Source organism: Mesoplodon mirus (genome assembly GCF_964341445.2).
Source record: "Mesoplodon mirus genome assembly, chromosome: 2".
NCBI classification, from domain to species: Eukaryota; Metazoa; Chordata; class Mammalia; order Artiodactyla; family Ziphiidae; genus Mesoplodon; species Mesoplodon mirus.
In genome coordinates this window covers 222760356-222783086 of record NC_138977.1, presented here as the reverse complement: position 1 = coordinate 222783086, position 22731 = coordinate 222760356, and the positions used below count along the sequence as shown (strand labels likewise).

The 22731-nt window shown below is 55.2% G+C and overlaps 1 protein-coding gene across 1 annotated transcript; it reads right to left on the bottom strand.

The window, feature by feature from the left end:
• Nucleotides 1-372: 372 nt before the first annotated feature.
• On the bottom strand, nucleotides 373-21355 carry GPR26 (G protein-coupled receptor 26; the record flags this gene model as incomplete). The annotated part of the gene is made up of 3 exons (XM_082610651.1): nucleotides 373-604; nucleotides 10625-10738; nucleotides 20688-21355. 3 exons carry the CDS (start codon nucleotides 21353-21355, stop codon nucleotides 373-375), a joined length of 1014 nt encoding a protein of 337 aa, XP_082466777.1.
• Between the last annotated feature and the right edge of the window lie 1376 nt (nucleotides 21356-22731).

Here is a 22731-nt window from a genome sequence, read left to right as displayed (position 1 = left end):
GAGCAGGTGGATGCCATGCTTCCCCACCTGCCACCAGCACTGTGTGTCCTTGATCGTGACCGGATGGCATGTGACTCCTGGGGAGTCTCTGGTGAGTCTAGGAGCTCAAAGGAGCTTCTCAAAAAGAAAAGCCAGAGCACAGCATGTCCCTCGGTCATCCTTTGGTGATCAACAGGGACAGTTCAACATCTGCCCTCGAGGAAGCAGGAAGCAGGCTTCAGAGCCCGCCCCCCCACCGAAGCCCGGGAACCGGAATCCCTGGGCTCGCGCGATGGTGGCGGCTGCTGGAGTCCGCCCAGGCGCCCCAAGCCCTCCCGCCCCCTCTTCTCACCAGCCGTCTCATTCCCAGCCCTCCAGCGGGAGCAGCGTCCTTCACTCAGAGACTTGCAGAATGTTCTGGCTGTGGGAGTCCCCGGTGAGGCCGGAGGAGCGGAGGGAACGCCTGCGGAGGACCCTGTTCAGAATCTCCCTGCAGCTCTTGCGGTACTGGTGTCGCAGCAAGGAGTACACGAACGGGTCAGATGCGGCCTTGCTGTAGGCCAAGCACTTGGACAGCACCCCCCAGTGGGAGCTGATGGGCACCGCGGAGGACAGCTCCACCAGCCTGCGGACAGAGACGGGGAGGGCGTTCGTTAGGAGAGCGCAGCTGGGCGCATCCCAGGCTCCAGCCGGAGCCCCTGACCCCAGCTTCCCGGCCACGCTTCGGTTTCTCTGAGGCTTCCTCCTCCCGCGACAATGACAACCGCAATTTACAACCACAACTACCGTGGCCATTCTCCAGGCACTTCTTTTAGTCCAGGTACTGGGCTAAGGACGCACTTTACATGTGAGTTCGTGGAACCCTGGGAGATTAGACACCTCCACTGTACATGTGAGGAAATAGACGTCCGAGGAGTTTAAGTGCTGATAGTTTGCCAGTAAACCGTAAAGGCAGGGATTTGAACCCAGGCACCCAAGCTGATCTAAGAATTGCACCAATAGCTAATTGCACCCTGGCCATTTGCCCCGGCTGTGCAGCTGACCTGCTGTGTGACCCTGGGCAAGTCCTTTCCCTTCTTGGGGCCTGGGCGTTTTCTACGAAAAAGGGGGAGTTGAATAAGATCCTCTCTATGATCTTTGTAACTAGGACAGACTGATTCTTGGCTTCAGATCCTAGCTCCGCCTTCCCGGGGAGCTTGCCTGGGAGGAAGGGCTGAGATTAATTTTGCAAATATTCAGCAAAGCTCCAAGTATGTCTTGCATCAGGAAAGAATCTGCTGGTGGGAAAAGCTTCTCCCCACGGTTGGGATTCCGGTGGCCCCTGGCTATGGCAGCAGTCAGGGTACCCTAAAGTGACCCTCATTCTTTGGGAGAAGGTGAGGGAAGAGGCAGCTCCTGTGTCAAAGGGGCACAGTTCTGAGAGTCCTCCGGGTATCCATCGAACAGCTCCATTCAGTGGTGCTAAGGCCAGGCTGTGAGGTGGTAAAAGCCCTCCTCTGTGTAAACGGAATTCTCCCAAATCAAGGCATTTATTCTTTTCTCCCAAGTGTGTCCAGCACCCCTGGCCATATTTGGACGTTACCCGGCATTCATATAAGGTAGAAAAGGCCACAGAGCTGAGAGAGAACTTAGAGATTATAAATGACCCTCTCCCCACCCACTGTCAGATGAGGAAATCGAGGCCCAGACAGGGGAGGGGGTTGCCCAACATCACACAGCAAGTCAGTGGTAGAGGAAAATCCAGCACATGTGCTCAGACTGGGCTCTGGCACCTGTATTCTACCTGGCGGGGGAGGGCATGGAGCTCAGCAAGACGGAAGGCAGCAGTGGCTCTCAGCTTGGAGGGCTGCCCAGGTGAGAGCCCAGGTACAGAGAGAACTGAGCTTGGGTTGTGACTCTGGGCTGCCAACTTCAGTGTTTTTCCTGAAGGCCTCTTTGGGCTGAGGTTGTGAGGACAAGCCCAGGAAAGGAAGGAGGAGGAAGCTGGTGTGGGGGGGGTGAGATTCCCCCACTGCAATGACCCCCTTTTCGAATAGATCCTTAATGAATCCATTCTGAGGCCCTTCTATGAGGCGTCCCATTTCCAGCACCACTATCCACCCTTGCCCTCCGACTCCGAGGGGGTATGCCTCTCCTTGGGAGCTCGAATGGGGAAATAGAGCTGTTGGCCTTTGAGAAATCTGTACTTTTAAGAAATCTACTTTGGGAAGTGATGAATTTAAGGGAACAACCCCCCCGCCCCGAGTTTAGAATTCACACCTAATAATAACAATGAAACAGCTGAATACCAGCACATTGTTGCTATGGGATGCCAAATTACTTTTCCAGAATGTCTAGTTTTCTATACATTGCTAAATTCAGTCTGAGCATTTTGGCTCTCCCAGGAGGACTTATTAAGAGTCAAATATCATCAAACCATCCAGCAAGATCAAAATGATAATTTGCAGGTTCTGTAGATTTCACAGAGTAAAACTATTTGGGACAATTTAAAATTTCACCATTTAGATAATTAAGAGGTAAAATCTGTTGCATTTGCTTCTCAGAGATTTTATGTAAAATCTGAACTTGCCTGGCTCAGTAATAATAATTCCCAGTTAAGTATCTCCTTTGGGCCAAATACGTGATGTGCACAATCTCTAACCTTACAATTATTCTCTGCAGAATGGGCATCGTTAGTCCCATTTTACAGACGAAGAAATCAAGGCTCAGAGAGACTGAGCAGAAAGCTGGCATCTCTTCCATGGGGAAACCCAGTTCCATCTAACTGCAGCCCGTGTCTTGTCTAGGTGCCACGATGGGATTCAAATCTCCACATTGCAGATGGGACGGGATGCGTTCTGGGGTCCCTTCCAGCCCCAAGAATCCCCTTTCCATGAAGTGGTTATGGGCTACCCAGCACTTCTGTCACTTGCCCCGTCCACAGTGTACACGACTTCTGCTTTGAAAAGCCCGCATCTGGCCTCCATCAAGGCCTCCAGACAAAGAGATGCTTTGGATCAGTCTGGGCCTGGGCACTGCTCCTGTGTGGCCCCCGGGCCAGGCTGAAGCTAGCATGCTCCCTTCCGTGACCGGAAGTGGCTGGCTGACCCGCTTTTTTATTTTCCTGGGCACGTGGACCCCTCTGCCATGTGCCTGCTGTGGCCGGCTTTGTTCTGTTCCAGCTGTGACAGTTCCAAGTCCCCACTTGTTTAAGGGGACTGGGCAGGGGCAGGGACTTCCGTATTGCTACAACTGCTTCTTTCTAATGCTAGATCTGGGCAGGGAATGATCACGTGGTCCCCTCCAGGTGACCTTTCAGAAAGGGAACACTCCAGCCCATCTTCTCATGCCAGATCCAGCTCTGCTCATCTCCAAACACCCTCCCCTCCAAGAAAGGGCCATTATGATTCTGATCAGTCACAGTTTCCACAGAAGCAGGGTCACTGTGTGCTACTAGGCGCCTGCCACGCTCTGCCTCTTCTCTCTCTGCTACGAATCATGGTGGATTATTGAGCTCCCCTCTCCTGCCCCTGCCCCCAGCTCTGCCCCAAGAGCCGTGCGTTTGGGGGTTATTGGGCTCAGGTGTTAATAAAGTGGGACTTTGTTTCCTTTCGCTATAGCTCCCTGTTGTAGGTGGAACTATGTCGCCCCAAATTCATGTGTTGAGGTCCTACCCCCCAGCACCTCAGAATGCGATCTTATTTGGAAATAGGGTAGTTGCAGATGTAATTAGTTAAGGTGAGGTCCCAATGGAGAAAGGTGGGCCCCTAATCCAATGTGACCGTGCCCTTATAAAAGGGGGGAGTCTGGACACAGATGCACGCCAAGAGAATGCCACAAAAGGATGAAGGCAGAGATGGGGTGATGCTTCTAGAAGTCAAGGAACGCTAAAGATTGCAAGTTCACCATCAGAAACTCAGGGGGAGGCCTGGAACAGACTCTCCCTCACAGCTTCAGAAGGAACCACCCTGCCAGCACCTTGATCTTGGACTTCCAGCCTCCAGCTTCTGAGGCCATACATTTCTATTGTTTAAGCTACTTAGTGGAAGCTAGTTACGGCGGCAGTGCTGGGAAACAGATCCACATCCGCTAAGGAGCCCTGTGGGGATACAGGGGGTTTTTAGGCAGGATCTGGTGCTTCGTGGGTCCCTGGTCATAACACCAACATGGCACCAAGCCCCATGGAGTTCCTGGAGCCCGTGAGCACTAAGGGTAGACCCTGGGGTCTGCAGAGGTAGCAGCCCCCGGAGCAGGGCACTGCACCCTCCCTGCCCTCCGAGAGGCAGTTTTTCCCACAACCAGCGCTCCCTGCCCCCTGCCCTCACCTTCCATTAAGCACCAAGGTGACTTTCCATGCACCGCCTGAGGTATGTGCTGGAAAAACCTCGGCCATCAGGCTCCGTTCAGGGGGAAACATTTATGCTTCCGTGCTCACAATGCACACATGCCTGCCCCAGACAGCCTGACACAGCTCCCCCGAGGATCCCCTGGGCTGAGAGGTCAGGCGGAGGGTTGATGGGGGGAGGACAAGGGGAGGGGAAGCCAGGGCAGGAGTCTGCTTTCTCAAGCATCTCAGGTGACTCTGAGGCAGGTGGTTCAGAGACGCGCTGTGAGCACCTGGGGACGTCTGGTCAGAGCCCGGCTGGGGTGGGAGGTGTGAAATGCTGCCGGGTGTGGCCTGGGACCACGTCGGAAGCAGAGCACAGAGATGGGTATTTTTCGGACTCAGGGTGACACAGAACAGATACCCATCCTCTCCCGCCACCCCAAGTCCTATGTGTCTGCCCCGCCTCTGCACCCCGTAGCTCCGTATTTGTTCGGGGGGACGCCTCCAGGGAGCCATGTCCTTTCTCTTAGCACAGGGCCCTCTGATCTGGGTCACGGGAAGTCTCTGTGCTGGCTGTCACAGCAGAGGGCTGACAGGCCAGGAAGCGGCCCCCTGGCCCCTCACCCACAGGGACCTCTCACCCGCCCCTGCTAGCCTGGCCCTCCCGGTCCTGGGAGGAGGATGGGGGACACTTGCCAGAACTCTCCGGCATTCTTGGAACCCCCAGAGAAACCAATTCTGCTCGACAATGGACTCTCCAAAGAAACTAAATTCTGGGGATGAGAACAAGACCCGTAATACCAGTAGCCCCAGACCCAGCTCCTCTGTGTCGCCAGAGGCTCGGTGCTTTGGCAGACGCTTGACAAACATTGTCTCAAGCACCTCCCACCAGCCCCCTTCGACAGTGTTGCTTGTCCTTCACACTACAGAGGAGGAACCCAGGCAAAGTGACAGGCCAAGGCCACGTGGCGTGGACGTAGAAGAGCCAGGATTTGAACCCTGGACTGTGGGCACCAAAGACTACAGGCCTTCCTGGTGCCAGGCTGCCCCTCCCAGCTCCTTGACTCGGTTCCAGGGGGCAGTCAAGGCCTTTACTGTCAACCCTTGAACTTAAAGTGGTAAATCCACACCCCCCCTTTACACCTCCTGTGCGTCCATCATCTCTCTCTGCTGCCACACACACACACACACACACACACACACACACACACACACATGCTGTGCACCAAATGCAACGTGGGCCACAGAATATCTTTTGGGAAGCAAGCCCAATGTCTTCCCAAGAAGACTTCTGGAGAATCCGGTCTGCATATTTGAAGACCTGTAAGTAATAAGCTGGAGCTTTAAATGTTCATGAGATATTAGCAAGGAAAAGGCATTTTATTAATAGAATATTAACACCAGACAGCCATCTGCATATTAAACCCCTCTGACATAATTCCGTGACTCTGAAAAGCCACAATAATGGTGCTGTTTGATCCACAAATGCCTCAAAGCCCCACTCCGATGATCTGGGACAATCATAATTATTTGTAAGCCTGTACCGCTGCAGAGATAATAGCCTCACACATGCTTCTAGACGTGTACGTTTTAATTCAGAAAAATGTAATTAGAGCTTTGGGATGCGAACGTCTTGCAAATCCTCAGACCGTGCTCAAACACTCTGGAAAGAGCCCGATGTGACCCACTAGGGCTTTGAGGGCCTGGGAACCGGTGTGAGTGTGTGAATAGAAGGTAGTGACTCCTATTAAGAGTGACGGTTGGGCTTCCCTGGTGGCGCAGTGGTTGAGAGTCCGCCTGCCGATACAGGGGACACGGGTTCGTGCCCTGGTCCGGGAGGATCCCACATGCCACAGAGCGGCTGGGCCCGTGAGCCATGGCTGCTGAGCCTGCGCATCCGGAGCCTGTGGTCTGCAGCGGGAGAGGCCACAGCAGTGAGAGGCCCGCGTACCACAAAAAAAAAAAAAAAAAAAAAAAGAGTGACGGTGGAGGTTTCCAAAGTGTCCCTCTGTCATCTGACAGGCTACAAAGTGCAGGTGCAAGGGGCTCTTTGGCTGGTTGGTGCAATTGGGGGAACTGTCTTTCTGAGAAGTGTTGGCTTCATGGTCAGCGTTAGGCCACCGGGTCTGACGATGGCTCCAGTTGCCAGCATTGATGGCCTCTGAGCCCCACTCCAGGTCCACACAAGTTGCTGTCAGCCAGGTGGGAGGTCAGAGGTGACTCCGTGCGAACCCACCGCTGCTTCTGGTGAAAGAACTCACTCACCTACCTGCCTTTACCCACAGGAGTCTGGATACTCTGTCTGGGTTCATGCCAAGATGCCTGGGCCTGGGCATAGGAAGTTGGATCAAAAGCCTGCGGATAAGCATTTCTACATTTTCAGTGCCCGGTCCCCAGGCTTTGGAGATGTAACATGCCCACAGGGCTAAATTATTGCCAATAGGCCTGGCACTGACCTTTAACTCTTGCTTCTGCCAGTCACTACTCCTGTGGCCTTGGGCCACTCATCTCACCTCACTGACCCTCAGTAAGATGAGGACTCTAGCACTCACCTTTCAGGACGGCTGTACTAGGTGCCATCAGGTAAGTACTGGTACCTCCTGGGGACATTACAAGTGTCGAATAAGTGATAGGTATGGTTATAAAGACTCCACGTTCTCCAGTAAGGGAAGCCTGAGAATCTACTGGAAGACTTGAATGGTTCTTGACCCAAGAATGCTGTTTCCCGGTCTGAGAAAGTTATCAGGCAGATGCGAATAGACTGGGAATAAAGAGAAGGGACCTCCTCCCTGCCAGCCGGACCTTCCCGATCAACTTAGAGGGACGGCAGGTGTCACAGCACAAGCCCCTTCTCTCTCTCGACGTTCTGATTCTGCCAGCTCCCAGCATTCCCCACGGTTGGCCTGACGTGAACCCACGTGCTTGTGCATGTTTCCACCTATAAGGCTCCAGCGGTGGGAGGAGCAAGGCGGGCTGCTTGGACAGAGGTCGTCACTGGGGAGCCTTGGGAAATCATGGTTTCTGCGCTGACAGTTCAGTGAGGGGTTTAAGTGACACCTTGACCTTATCATCTCAGAAGCCGCAGCTTCCTGGTTCTGAGGGGGTCATGGCACAAAGTGCCCTCCTATATCCTCTGGGAGGGAACCCCCATGCCCTCAGAGAAGCAGGACAGTGCAGGGCAAGGGGCCCCATGCGTGGGCTTTGCCTCCAGGGCAGACCCGGGCTGGAACCCTGGCTGAGTCACTCACTGGATTGGCTTCAGAATCCCTATCAACACTGCGCTGGCTTGCCCCATGCAGTGGGTCCCAGGTGGCCTGCAATCAGCTCGCCCTCCCTGGATGAGACGCTGCTAAGGAAACTTCCACTTCCACAGCTCTAGGTTCTCCATAAGGAATCAATTCCTGCAAGAAGTTAAATTCTCAACTACATTTCCAGAGCAGAGTCTGACTTTAGCTTCTTCTGAGACTGGGGTGATTCTGTCTACACTTGGAAATCAGCTTGAGAAGAACAGCAGGAGAATCAATTGCCGCCCAGAGTGTGCGTGGTCCCGATTCCAGTGCTGGCGATAGTAGGCTATACCAGGGTGAATGCCTTGCATGGGTTATTTTATGAATTCCTTACTAGATGTTGATTTCTCCCCACAACCAATGTGTGGTTCTCAGCCTGGACTCAGCGTAAGATGGAAGAGTTTGGGTCAGGCTCCTTGCAGGTGGGTGTCAGAGCAAATCCTGCCTCACCCCCACCCCAGCCCACCCTGTTTGGCAGTTTCGCTGCCCTGGTGGTGGAAGTGTAGCTCTGGTGTGATCCTGGCCGTGCCCAGCACACACCTGGAGCCCAGAGGGCTCCCCTGCATGTGAAGGACAAGTTCACAGGTGTCCATCTCCCTGGGGTGTGCCTGGGGACCCAGCTACCACAGACACTAGGCACCTCATCAGAATCTCTTCTCCCCCCAGTCACGGCAGGGGCAGGGGGTATGGGGAGTGTGAACAGAGGGAGGTGGTCCCAGAGGGGTGTGATTTCAAGAGGATTAAGCACAAGGACCTTCTGCCACAACACTGTCACCCAGCGTTGGGACCTGATGTCCCCTCATTCAGACCCTCCGAGGACTCCTGCCTCAATGCACCTGACCCCACAGAGGAAGACACTGATTTGGCCACTGCTTAGAAACTCCAACATCAAGCAGGGCGCTGGACAGGGGAGGTGGGGGGAGGGACTTCTGAGCACTGTTGCAGCGCGGCCGCAAGGGTGATCCTGGGAACCGATGGGGTCCTGGTCAGAAAAGGATGATACGGGCAGCCAGAGGTCAAGGGAGAAAAGGAGCTGGGAGCAGGGGCAGCGGCACACCCAGACCCCAGATTCCCTGACTGCAGGCCGGCGCTGCCCAGCAGAAAGAGACGGTGAGCCACAGGTGGGACAAGAAACCGGTGAAATTAATTTTAATTACAAATCTTATTTAACCCGATATATCCAAGATTTCACCATTTCACTATGGAATCAATATAAAAAGTTTTAATTATATATATATATACACACATATATATACAGTCATGCTAAGCCTTGGAAACCCAGTGTGCATGTTAGTTACACGTACAGCACATCTCCGTTTGGACGAGCCATGTTCAAGTGCTTCAAAGGGACCTGTGGCTGGTGGCTCCCGTGCAGGGCTCTAGACCTGGCTCATGCTGTCCCTTCTGCTGGGATTGTCCCCCGGCAGAGCCAAGCCCACTTCACTCGCTCCTGCCTCAGAAGCCTGGGACGCTTCCCTATCAGGTGCTATGACATGGTATTCAGCGTCCTGGCTGGACGTGGCGGGCCTAGACCAGGGGCTCTCACCCGGGGGTGATTCTGGTCCCCAGGTTGCCTAGATTGTCTAGTTGTCAAAACTGGGGAGCAGGAGGGAAGAGGTGCTGCTGGCGGGTAGTGGGTAGACGCCAGAGATGCTGCTAACATCCTACGACGCACGGGACGGTCCCCCATAGAGAATGTCAGGAGCGCTGAGGTCTAGCGGGCAGTTCTAGAAGGAAGAATTGATGGCTCTGCTCTGCCTGGGGCAGACCCGTGAAGAGACCTGCAGACAGTCCTGTGTCCTATGTTTAAAGTGAAATGCAGGCCCCCTGGCTTTCCCCTGGAGAGATTGGCATGCACAGAGAAGACAGTGACAGACACTCTGGGGTTGTGGTGTCTGGAGAATGGGGGCTGCCCTGGGGAACCCCAGCTCCCTGTCTGCAAATGGGCAGGGCCTGTTAGTAGAGAACAGACATTCTCCTGGGCTGCAGGGAGCAGGATGGGGGGCACAGGTGGAGCTACGGGGGGCCAGGCTTCAGCTCAGTATGAGCAGGGACAGGGAAAGACAGGGGGACCTGGGCACATTGAGCCCCTCCTCTCCAAAGCGCGACTCTGGAGGGGGACGCTGAGGCAGGGTGTCCCTTCCATGTTCCTGCCAACTGAGGATGCCGGGGGATGCAGGGGGATGGGCTGTGCACTCTCTCTTTCATACAGAGGCACACGCACGCACACAAAACCCTGCACAGATCCTGTTTCCCAGGCTCCACATCCACCTCCTAATAGAACATCAAAGTCCTTTTTATTGTCACCTGCCCAAACAGCTAAGCCATTTTGGATACAAATTTGTGTGGGTATTTTCCCCCTCCAGTGAGCAAAACTGAGTGGGTGATACTTTTTTTTTTTTTTTTTTTTTTTGCTGGCCTCAACGTGTGAGGAAAATTCTGTAGCTGGAGCAGGTTGGCTTCTGGAACGTACAGCCCTGAGGCCAGCGCACTGCAACCTTGGCTGGCATGGGGGCTTGGGATTGGGAGAGAATGTGACAAGCTCACAATGCCTGGACTAACAGTGGCAGATCCCTGGAGCTGTGGGACAGGTGGGCCCACCTGGCTGGGCATGCAGCATGCACTGGCCCTGGCTCTGCAGGGTGTCTGGGCTGAGGATGCCGAGCTGAGCTTTCCTGCACTCAGCGGGCAGTAAGAACCCAATCCCTGCAGGGTGCTTTCCCCTGTCTTTTCTCGCCTGTCCTCTCCTTTCGGGTCTCCTGGGGTTGGGGGCTGAGGGTTAGAATGATGTCATTTGGAGATCAAGTGGAGAGAGTCTCACTGCCTTTCGGTCTGGAGTCTAATGCAAAGGAATTTGAGGCTGAAGAGAAAAAGTGTGTGCCCTTCTCACTAAACCCGTCAAGTTCACTCTCATCCCCTGATCCAGCCTCTGGAAGACATGTGGCCAAGCAAGACTGGCCACGGCTAAAGGCCACGCAGGCTCTGCTTGGCTCTCCAGAGCCCCGTGCCCGCCCCACCTGCCCCGAGCCCGTGTCCCGCTCGCCAGGCTCACCTGGTGATCACATAGGGTGCGAAGCACACGAGGAAGGTGCCTATGAAGGTGCTGACTTTCTTGGTGGCGCGTTGCCGCCGCCTTTTCTGCTCCTCTAGGCAGCGTTCCCGCACACTGCGTGTGAGAGAGGAAAAGGTGGAGTCATGGTCAGGTGAGTCATGGGGGGTCCTGCCAGGTCACAGTGAGTTACTCTTTGTACACGCAGGCAGTGGCCGCGAGTGTAGGAACTCGACCATGGAGCCAGAAAGACCTGAGCTCGAGTTTGAGCTGCAGGCACGTGACCTTGGGCACCTTGTGTGACATCACTAAGCCTCAGGGTCATCATCTGTAAAATGTGGATAGTAATATAATAAGATGCCGCAAAGGGCTGCTTTGAGAATGAAATGCATGAAGCGCATGAAGCAGTTAGCACAGTACGCAAGCAAGTGCAAATATAAACTCATTAGCACTCACATCCTTCACTTATCACGAGCTATGGGCCAGCCCGAGTGCACACTCTGTAAGTAATATCTCGAATTCTTATCTTTACCACAATTAAACCTGCCAGGTGGATTTTACCTGCCCTGTTTTACAATGAAGACCATGAGTACAGTGATGCCAAATGATTTGCTCAGCTGGCAAGTGGAGGCGGGATTTGAACCCGTGTCCATGTGACTGAAGGCTGGTCCTCTCCAGCTGGGATGGCCTGGACTCTGTGTGCAGTGTGGCCCAGGGCTTCCTTTCCTCCACACCTTCAGCCCTCTTTCTTCCATCCCAAAGCCTCAGCCCTGCCTGGAGCTACAGGTAACGCGTTATGAGGGGATGGAAGGAGAAGTCACTTGATTTGTTCAGAGACGAAGCTCGGTGAAGCTACGGGACGGCCAGGTCCCTGGAGGATCGGGGCCACGGCTCCGCGGATGGCCACCTACGCCTCTAACCACACCCTGTTCCTGACTCCACTCTGCTGCCGGCCTTTCGAGAACTGACATTTCACGCCACCTGGGAGCAGTGCTTCTTGTAACCCTTTTCCTGCAGCCGTGGGGAAATGCACAAGCAACAGCCAGCCTGTCCATTCCAACAGCCAAGGCGCACGCATGTAAAGGCAAGCCCAGCCGTAAGGATTCACATGCTCCAGACCGTGGGGCCCAACATGGGCATGTGTTTCTACTGTTTACTTTTAAAATAAATCATATGATTCCAAAACTGGACAGGGAGGAAGACTGTGGACAGAGTTGCCCAGGAGTGACGATAACTTGGCAGAGATAGGCTTGGGCTGCAGTGACCTGGCACCGCGATTAGGTCAGTCTGTTCAACAGAAGCGAGGAGTGGAGAGAACATTCCTGAGCCGGGTTCGTGAGCAGCATGAACGTCAGGGCAGCCTCCCCTGCCTTCCACAAGAACTGTCATTTTAATACTTAATCGAGACTCTTCTTTATCCGATTTCTGATCACAGAGGGACAATGCTATGTTAGTTTGGACTGAAGCCCCCTGAAATTCTTGAAGGATGTTTTTTTCCCTTGACTTGTGTCTTTCCAGGAATTTAGGGAGTTGGGAACTGAAGTCTGGCCCAGTAAAGACAGATTTCCTACCGGCTGAAATTGTCTTACTCATGACTAACATTATGAATTAATTTCTAATAGCTAATATTAATAACTCACATTTCTTGAGTCTTTAATATGTGCCGTCTTAGATACTGTGATGGGGGTTCATATGCATTTGTTGCTTCATACTCATATCTCTATAAGCAAAGGACTGATAAAATTGTAATCTTCATGTTTTCAGATAAGGAGGGAGACTGAGGCACAGGGGAGTTAAGTAACTTGCTCAAGATCACACAGTGGGGCTTCCCTGGTGGCGCAGTGGTTGAGAGTCCGCCTGCCGATGCAGGGGACACGGGTTCATGCCCCGGTCCGGGAAGATCCCACATGCCGCGGAGCGGCTGGGCCCGTGAGCCATGGCCGCTGAGCCTGCGCGTCCGGAGCCTGTGCTCCGCAACGGGAGAGGCCACAACAGTGAGCGGCCTGCGTACCGCAAAAAAAAAAAAAAAAAGAAAAAGAAAAAAGATCACACAGTGACCTGGTGAGGGGTGGCAGGAGGGTGACCAGCTTGTCCCGGATAGCCAGCACTGTCCCAGTTTTAGCACTAAAAGTCCTGCAGCCTGGACGGTTTACACAGGACCGTCCCGGTTTTAAAAACAGAAGGGCCTGCGTCTGAGGATCTCCCCTCCATCTCGGGCAACCCAGGATGGCTGGTCTCCCTAAGTGATGGCAGTAGCTGAACCCAGGCCATCTGACTCTGGAGCTTTGAGTGTCATCTGTCAATTCACTGGGGTCACCACACATCCCTGGGGAGGCACTGGGGCATCACCGCATTCAGAAAATGTGAAAAATACAAGCCGAGGGGGCGGGGACCGAGGGGCGACTTTGCCTAAAGCCACACAGCAAGAATCAGTCTTAAGTCTCCTCCCTTTCCATTTACACTGGTTGTCCGCAGTGTCCTCTCCCAAAGTCCTGGGGCTCTTGTGACATATGCACAATACAGGTGGCACGGAGGGAAGGCACACGTCCCCGCGCTGGAGGTCTGTGTTCAGTGACGTGACCAACTCATCTTGGTTTGCCTGAGACTGTTTTGGTTTTCAAACTCAAAGTCCCACATCCTGGGAGCCCTTGCAGTCCCAGGCAAATCAGGACAATGGTCAACCTAGCAGCATGTTTGGCACATTCTCCAGGACACAGGACTGCTTGTTTAATATTAAAATACTTCCCCCCAAACTCTCAGTGCAGTCGATGTAGGAATTGCTGGAGATTTGGGGCATGAGCTGGGTGTCCTGAGGCATCACAGTACACTCACCCCACGAGAGGAGTACAGCATTCTGGGCACCTCCTTGAAAAGGAGCACCAAAGTCATCGTAAATGAATCAAGGGGACACGAGAGAAACTGGTGATGCACTGGGGCCGGGCCCTCCTCCAGTCTGTGACCCTGACCATGTTATCCATTTCTCAGACATTTAGAATAACCCGGAGGAGTGAACAAGTGCTGGCTATGTGTCCTAGTCCCAGCTGTGCCCTCATAGCTGTGTGGCCTCAAGAAAGTCACTCAACCTCTCTGAATTTGGTTCCTCACTTATCTGTGGAAGATTTCATAGTTATGACTATAAATAGAGCTACCATTTATCAGGGACTGAAGTGACTCACCAGCTACCAAGCTCTTAAGGAGTGAGGAGCTTCCTCTGCCCACCCCCCTGGCCCCTGCCCTCAAGGAGGGGCTTGGGTTCCTGCTGAGGGTCTGAGGACTCAGCTGTCTCCCCAGGAGAAGCAGCCCTCCACCCTGCCGCACCAGACAATCCTGCCCCAAAGCCCTGAGGAATATTTAAAGACGGATGTTGGTTAAAGCTTTGAAGGTCTTCAGAAGGATAAACAGAAACATTTCAGTGACTCTACAGGAATAAAACGGACACTTTAGAGGCCAGAATAATCAATGTCACTCTTGTACACTGTAAACTCCTATAGGAAATTAATTTTATTTGTTCCTGCAAAGCTTTGTACAGGAGAGGATTAAATAGCAAGCACTCTGCACACACATTCCTTCTTTGGGTTCCCACAGTACAAAGCTCAACATCTTACACCCAGAAAACACCTAAGGAGTGTATGTCTTTGAATCAATGAACAACCCTTAAAAACATCTTAGGAAAATTAAGGCTCAATCATTTTCAAGTGACCTTCTCAAAAGAGATGATAGTAGAAATCTGCTCTAGAATAGATTTTTTAAAGTGAGACTTAAAAATCTTGAGCTTTTCAGACAAAGCAAGACTCGTCAGTGGATGTCAGGCCATGCACACTTCCATGAGTCCTGTCTGGTTGACAGTGAAGTGGTAAGCATGCGAGCAGTGCCAGAGCCAGACCTCTGGGTTCAAATCCAGGCTTCCCCACTTACTTGTTGTGTGGCCTTAGGCAAGTTACCCAGCCTCTCTGTGCATCAGCTTCCTCATCTCTAAAATGACGAGTACCTATCTGGTAGCGTGCTGTTGAGATTAACTGAGCTAACACCCAGAAAGTACCTAGGACAGTGCCTGACTCAGAGTAAGCACTTAAGTGCGGATCCGAATTATTATTCATTCGGCATATATTTATAAAACGACGACTATGTTCCAGCACTACCTTGAACCCCCAAACCACTGGGATCCCTCCCACGGCAAAAATTCTCTTGCTGGGGCTTCCCTGGTGGCACAGTTGTTGAGAGTCCGCCTGCCGATGCAGGGGACACGGGTTCGTGCCCCAGTCCGGGAAGATCCCACATGCCGCGGAATGACTGGGCCCGTGAGCCATGGCCGCTGAGCCTGCACATCCGGAGCCCGTGCTCCGCAACAGGAGAGGCCACAACAGTGAGAGGCCCACGTACTGCAAAAAAAAATAAAAAAATTCTCTTGCTGCATTTACAAGGGTAGCTGGGAGAGAGAGAGAGAGAGAGAGAAAGAGAGAGAGAGGGAGGGAGGGAGGGAGAGAGAGAGGGAGGAAGGGAGAGAGAGAGGGAGGGAGGGAGAGAGGGAGGGAGGGAGGGAGAGAGAGGGAGCGCTGTGACCAGGAACTGTGCCAGACAAGGTCTGAGCTTGAGTCTGGGCTCTCGTGCTGGTTCTGTGACCCTCTCTGGGTCTCCAGGGCACGATGGATGCTATTCCCTAATTTCGATGGCACCTGGCATGCTGTGGGAGCGCAGCAGGTGTGTGGGATGGGTGCTGTGCCTGGCTGACATCCACATGGGCCTGGTCATGTGTCTGCTCTGGGGTGGGCTGGCTAGGCTCTACAGTCCTGTGTAGTATGAAAGATGCTCTCACCCAGCCAACCCAGTACACAGATGGGGAAACTGAGGCTCAAAGAAGACAGGGACTTGCCCACCTGGAGAGTGGGCTGCAGGCAGGGCTAGCACCAGTTCCTGACACCCAGTCTGGAACCATGTGGCTGCATCCCTGAACTCCTGCAAAGGAAGAGAATGGACCCAACTTCTGTGCCCAGTGCCCCCCACCCCCGTTTCCAGGTGAGACCAGGGAGGCGGCAGCCGGAGGACAGCAGGGCAGTCCCCCAGGCTCCGAGGGGAGCAGTGCAGCTCTCTGGCTTATCGCTAGTATTGTTTAAGCCCAGTATGAGAGCAGCTCACCAGCTCCGAAAACAACAACATAATAAAATCACTTTGCACTTGCTGTCATTTATTTCCCGCCGTAGCTTTGCAACGCTGAGCTCCATGAACTCTTGCAGTCCTATAAGCAGTCACTGTACGTATTTGCAGAACAGGACACGGAGGGCCAAAAAGGTTTATGCCATGCCCAGGGCTGCAAAGTAAGTTCAAGACAGACCAGGACTCATTCCAGGTCTCCGGACACCAAAATCTGGGATGTCCCCCCCTTGGGTCACTGAGCCATGGGCATGCTGTGTCTAGCTACGCTAACGCCCAGATATTCCCGGGCCTGATGGTGGCAGCTGGAGTCCTTGGACTCCCCAGCAGAATCTGCAGTGCAGAGGGTGAGAGGCCCAAAGCTCTCCTGCCCGGGTTTGTTTGCTCAGAGTGCAAGCACTGTACCAGTGTGGGGAGACCCCAGGGCCGAGATGAGACACAGAGTTTCCTTGAGCCAAAAGGAGATGAGCCCTCCAGCACTGTGACATGTAGGGGCAAAGACATGTTCCCCAGGAGGCTTCCATAATTGAGCAAGGGATGGATGATACTGGGAATATCTGAAAAGTCAGTAAATGAGGCGATTGTGGCTACAAGACGGTGGGTCTGGGTCCTGACTGATCTCCAGAGGACGGCAGCCCGCCGAGACCCGCGCTCAGAGTACTCAGAGAGGGGGCTTCCCTGGCGGCGCAGTGGTTGGGGGTCTGCCTGCCGATGCGGGGGACATGGGTTCGTGCCCCGGTCCGGGAGGATCCCACGTGCCGTGGAGCGGCTGGGCCTGTGAGCCATGGCCGCTGAGCCTGCGTGTCCGGAGACACGCAGTGTCTGCAGTGGGAGAGGCCACAACAGTGAGAGGCCCGTGTACCGCAAGGAAAAAAAAAACAAAAAAACAGGGTACTCAGAGAGACATCCAGATTTGCTTTCTGGCGTTTTGGAGAATGAAACAAAAGGCAAAGGAACGAGCTGACCGATTGGTGGCGAAGAGCCTAGAGTTTGGGGTTAGGACTGATGTGAGCAGTCCTGCCCTGCGACCTGGCCAGGGGGGCCCCGTCCTGGGCCCTGGATACTGAGGGACCCACACCTCCCCACGAAATGAAGACTTCATAGGGCCAAGGGGATGTGCCCACCCAGAACCCACATCCTCCATTCTAGACCAAGCTCTAGGTACATGGGACACGGAATTCTTTGCCCAAATGCCCTGATCCTGCTTCCAGAAAGTGCACAGCCATCTTCCCTGGGCCCATCCTCCTGAGGAAGGGCTGTGCCACCTGTGTGCTTGGCTTGAGACCGGAGGGGAGACATCTGTGAGCAACATGTGGAGGCACAGCCTGCAGTGTCCACTTTGTGTGAGGAGGCCCCTTTCCATGCTGGGGTGTTGGGGCGGGGGGGTGAGGTGGGCTGTGGCATGGGGCCAGCTCAGCTCCCCCTGCCATGTACAAGGCTGCACTCCAAGGAGCCCGAGAACTCGAAATTTGACCCCAGCCTTGCCAAGTGTTATAAATGTATATTTCTCAAGGCAGGAGGATAGAACATATTTCATTTAACAGTGTGTAAGCTGAATTTAGAAAGCCTAACTATTCATGTGGATGGTTTGTGAAACTCCATTTGCACTATCGCCCCATCCGTAAACCTTTGGAGCAGACCAAGGTGTAAGTCTTGGGTGAAGCCACAGTCCAGATCTATTAAATACGGCAAGCGTCCCCCTCCCTTGGGGCTCCCAACTTCCTCATCTGCAAAGTCAAGGGCACAGTGAGAGCCCTTCCATCTACTATGGCACAGTTCTGACACCCTCCGGCTCAGCACTCAGCCAGCCCCCTGTAGCCCTTGACCACAAGAATGAGTGTGCTTCACCAACAGTCTAGTCTGAAGTCATTAACCTGTGCTGGCGAGTGGCGCCCTCAGCTGGACGGGGAGAAAAGGGCTGCAGCACCAATGTCCCGGCTCCTCTCCTATGTCTCTGGTGGCACCAGGGAGAGGGTCTGGTTATAACTGGTCTGGAGTTGTGGTTTGGGAGAACTGAACCAAGCACACTGAGCGGTTGGAGACCAGGTGGGTGATAAATATCAGGAATTCCCAATTCCTTTATGATTGTATTAACTCGAGAAACCACCCCAGAAAGGCAGGAGTGGGCGACGTCTCTCAGGGTCCCTGATTTAATTTAGAGCAGAGGGTCCCTGACCTTTTGGGGGGCAGTAAAGCATTGGAGTCCAGCCTGTCACTCACTGGGTTTAACCCTCTGCAGGAGGAAGCTGGCATCACTAGGGAGCTTCCTGACAAACGCCAGCCTGGGCCTCAGGGAACTCAAAATTAAGTCCCAGGAGGCCATCAGTGTGGCGGCTGTTAAGTGAATCTTCCAGTGAGCAAAGTCACCTCCACCTGCCACCCTGGCTGCCCAGATAAGGAAGCCTGGCTTCTGCTGATCTGGGACTGGACACCCCCACCCCCACCCCCCACCCCCCACCCCCCAGCTCCCGGCACCAGCTCGCCAGGAAATTTCCTGAAGCCTTAGTGCCTAAGGCTCGGGGGACCTAGGGGCAGCCCCCCCTGAGTTAGCTCTGCAGTTTCTCATTTGTGGGAAGGGAGAGTTTGGAGAAGCCAAGAAAGAAGCCTGTGAATCCGCTGGCAAGGAGCTGGTGCCCTCCTGTGTGGCCCACCACCCATGCTCTCACCCTGGGAACCGACCCCACAGAGAAAGGCAGGTTGTGCTCACTGACGGGGCAGTGCTGTCCCATCTGCCCACTATTCCATAACCTCAGGCCAGCCCTCAGCCAGCGGGGCCTGTCTGAACTGGCCAAGGGCAATCCTCCCACCGGAAGCCCTTTCTTTCCCCAGCGTAGGCCGGCATTACTCCTTGGCCCTGCAGGGCCCTGTCCATGGCTCTGGGAAGAGGGTCTCCTCAGAGCCTCCTGGGCTCAGAAGCAGTCAAATTTCCCCGGAGGGAAGTGGAGGAGAGAAGAGAGGACCGGAGGGCAGCCGAGCAACCGCCTCTTTTCCTGACACCCCTGGGAGCTCTCTCTGTAGTGTCTGGCCTGGAGTCCGTGAGAGACCGGCAAGATTGGAGCCGACCCTACATCCTAAATGGGCTGAACAGGAGCCGCCGACCCTCCATCCTAAATGGGCTGAACAGGAGCCACCGCCCTCCTGCTCTGGAAGTTGGAGGGAGAGCGGGGACGGGGTTTATACTGGTCTAGATAAGAACTGATTCCTTTCCCAGCTCATTCCCTCCTCTGCTGTTAGACTCATGGCAAGTGGGCTTACTGTAGACATTGTTCAAGTTCTGAGAGTTAAACAACATTGCCTACAGCTTCTAGAGCAGTCCCCGTGCACGTCCTAGGGATGATGCACCTTCTAAAGTGAGGTCCTCCCGCCCCAAGGTGATAGGAAAGGGAATAGCTCTGCGATCCTTAAATGACATTGAACCGTGCATGGCCACATGCAGTGAGTCAGTGCATGCCTTTGTGTCAGTGTGCAGGAGGGCCACACCTGTGACATGGAATGATCTGTTACCCATGCAGTTGATATATGCACACATAGGACTGTGTGTGTGAGGCTCACACAATTTCATACATGGTTCATATGCCCTGGTGTCATTTACATGTACATATTGTACATGATTCTGGGAGGAAGATTCTGTGACTAGAAGCTTTGGTCCAGCATGTAATCTGGAAGGGCCATCCTGAGGGAAATAATGGACACACGCATACATGTCCTGTGTTCAGACGCAGTGAAGTTCAAGGTCTTCTCTTTGTATTGCTCGTGGGCAGAAAAAAACCAGAACTGAAGGCTCTCTTGGTCACACTGACCCTCTGGTCTGTCCCCCTCGGCCACAAGCTTCTCCCTGGTCGGGGAGGCATCTGCACGACAGGGGCCGAGCTCCCTCCCTGCCGCTGGCCTCCTCCACACTGGTACATTCTGCCTGCCTCACTTTTCATGCCATCTTGACACAAAAACCCCCCTTCTAGCGTCTGGGGCACCAGGATATAAAACAGCAGAGTCTACTGCAGGGGCACCAGCAGCCATTCCCCTTGTTGCACTCCTCTTCTCTGCAGGAAAGCCAAGGTGAGCTCAGGACACCACGGCTAAGAGTTTCCCCCTACTCTCCCCAGAGGCTCCGAAGGATGGCAGGACTTCCCAGGGGCAGGGGCTGGGGCAGGGGCGGGGGGGTACATGAAGCTGAACTGCCCGCCCCGAGCTGCCTTCCTGAGAAACAGAGGCCAGGTGAATATGGAAGGGTGGGCAGGTTTTGTCACCGGAGCCTCAGGATGACGCTCTCCCTCTGCAGGGGTTCCCAGGCTTCAAGTCCAGGAGACACGGGACAGTGCTGTCTGGGAAGGGTAGGAAGTGCACCCCCGTCCCCTCAGAGCCCTTCAGATGCTCCTTTAAGGACCCACAGAGGAAGGTGCAGCCCGAGGACTCACACACACAGGAGACACAGGCAGTGCCAGACACCAGAGAAAGGAAAGACCAGCAGAGCAGCGCGTTCCTAGCTCTTCAGCAGCGCCCTAAGCATCCAGGCCATGCTCTCAGGGCCTGATGAGCACCACTTAGAGCAGTGAACAGAGATGACTGCCTTTTCGTATGCTACTTAAAGTGAAAACTACAAACATAAAATAAGTATAAGAAGTCCAGCAAAGTTCGGCTCCTCTGCGGTCTCTACCCTGATGCTTCAAAAAGGTATCTATTTGTTTCACCCACGTTTTTTGGTGGTCCTGCTTTGCTGATGCTCTAAGCACCTGTCTTGAGACAGGCAACGGTGGCCCTTCCCCGACCTCAGCTTTCCAAAGCGGAAACGGAGGCTCGGTGTTAAAGGGGCTTTTGCCCAAAGCCACACAGCAGAGCCTGGGGGAGACGAGGACCCCCTTCCTCCCACAGAGACACCCCTCCCCCACCGAGTCCCCGCAGCCCTCCCCAGAGCCCTCACCTGGGGTGGATGTCCACGAGCAGCACGAGCGTCTGCATGGTGATCACGTCGATGCGTCTGCAGTGGAAGCGGGCCACCTTGAGCACCTTGAAGTATGTGCAGCAGAGCACAACGAAGGAGAGCAGGAAGCTGAGCGCATGGAAGGCACCCGTGAAGACGGCGAAGCGCAGCCGCTCGTCCGGCCTCCGGCTGCACAGCGTGCAGGACGCGTACAGCTGGTGGAAGCCGAGCCAGGAGAGGACGAGCGCGGCGGCGGGGAAGGCGAGCGCGTGCAGCCACGTGTAGGCCACCATGAGCGCGGCGTCGCGGAGGCGCATCTTGGCGCGGTAGCTCAGCGGGAAGACCACGGCCACCCAGCGGTCGATGCTGAGCGCGGCCATGCTGAGCATAGAGTTGGCAGCCAGGAAGGTGTCGAGGAAGGCGGCCAGGCGGCACAGACGGTCCCCGGCCGGCTGCCGCTGCGCCACGACGCCGGCCAGCGTGAGCGGCATGTTGACCACGGTGCACAGCAGGTTGCCGCACGTGAGGTTCAGGGTGAACAGCGCCGGCGCCTGGCGGCGGATGTCGGCGCTGTGCAGGAGGCAGAGCAGCACCAGCGCGTTGGACAGCAGCGAGACGCCCATCGTGCCCACCAGCAGACCCGCCAGGCCCGCGTCCCACGAGTTCATGGTGCGCGCCCGCCGCCGGCCCTCAGGGCCCGCAACCCGGCGCCGCCATGGCGCCGCCCGCTCAGCCCCTCGGCGCCGCCGCCGCCGCCCCGCGACCCCCAGACCCCGCCGCCATGGCTCCCCGGGGCGCCCCGCGCCACCTCCCGGGCCGGCACCTGCGCGCTCGGCTGAGCCCTGGCGCCCGCGGCACCTCCCGGGCAAGCGCCGGTGCGTCGCCGGACCGAGAGCTTAGCGCGCCCTGGGAGCCCGGATTGCGGGCGGGCGCCTGCTGCCCGGCTCCGCCTCTGCTCCCCCTGCCCTCGCCCCTTCCCGCCGCGCTCCGGCTCCGCTCCGCGCGCTCTCCGACAACCTTGCTTTCTCCTCCTCCCCTCTCTCTGCTCGCTCTCCCTTTCTGCCTCCCCTACACTTTCCCTCTCCCTCTCTCTCTCCCTCCCTGTCTCTCCCCTTTGCTGTGCTTCTCTCTCTCCCACTGCTGTTCTATCCGTCTGCCTCTCCCACTCTCAGTCTTCTCCCCTCTTCTTCTTCCTCCTTCTCTTCTCTCTCCAGAATCCGGCTGCTTCTCTCACAGAATTCCCGCTGATGCGCACGGGTGCGCGCACACACACTCTCGGAAAGAACCAGCCCTGAAGCCTCCGGTGCAGGGTGATTGGCTCTCTGTAGCTTCCTGTCCCCCACCCCCACCCCCCGAATCCTTCCTTACGTGTGTCAAAGACGGGCTGAGTCAAGAAAGTCTGCCTGAGAAAAGGGAGGGATGTCTGGGCACCTTCATGCCTCAGGGCCACCCGTCCCAGCCCAAGCGCCAGCCTGGCCAGACCTTGGAGGTCCTACCCCACCTGTCCTGGCTGAGCCTCCCAGGGCTGATGCTTCTCCCTCTCTGGGCTGAGCTGGGGGAGCTCAGATAAGCTGCATTTGCTGAGAGGGGAAGGAACGCACATCTCTCCAACCTCCATGATCAAGGCCCTGGCCCCAGCTATCTCCAAGGCCTCCCCCGCCTGTCCCCAGGGCAGCTGCTACACTCCTGGGGGCGCTTGGTGTACGGTGCCCTCTTCCCATCACCCTTCAGCTGGGGCCTCAGCAGCATCCTCAAGCCAGCGGGCGGGGGGCAGGGGAGATGCTGAGACACACTGTGACACCCCCTAGGTGTTCCCTCAGCCAGGAGAGGCCTTTATCTGACCCTGAGCGCTCACAGGTGGACAGGCCTGCTTGTGCACGGCCAGTCTCAGCAGAGCCCTGGTGTGGCTGCTACTCAGCACTCCTGGCCTGGGTTCCACTGTGGCCGTCTGTCAGCCCACACACCACCTGCTCCGGGTCTGGTGAGGCAGCAAGTTCCAGTTTGTGAGGGACCTGAATGATATACCATGCAGGAACTCTTTGGA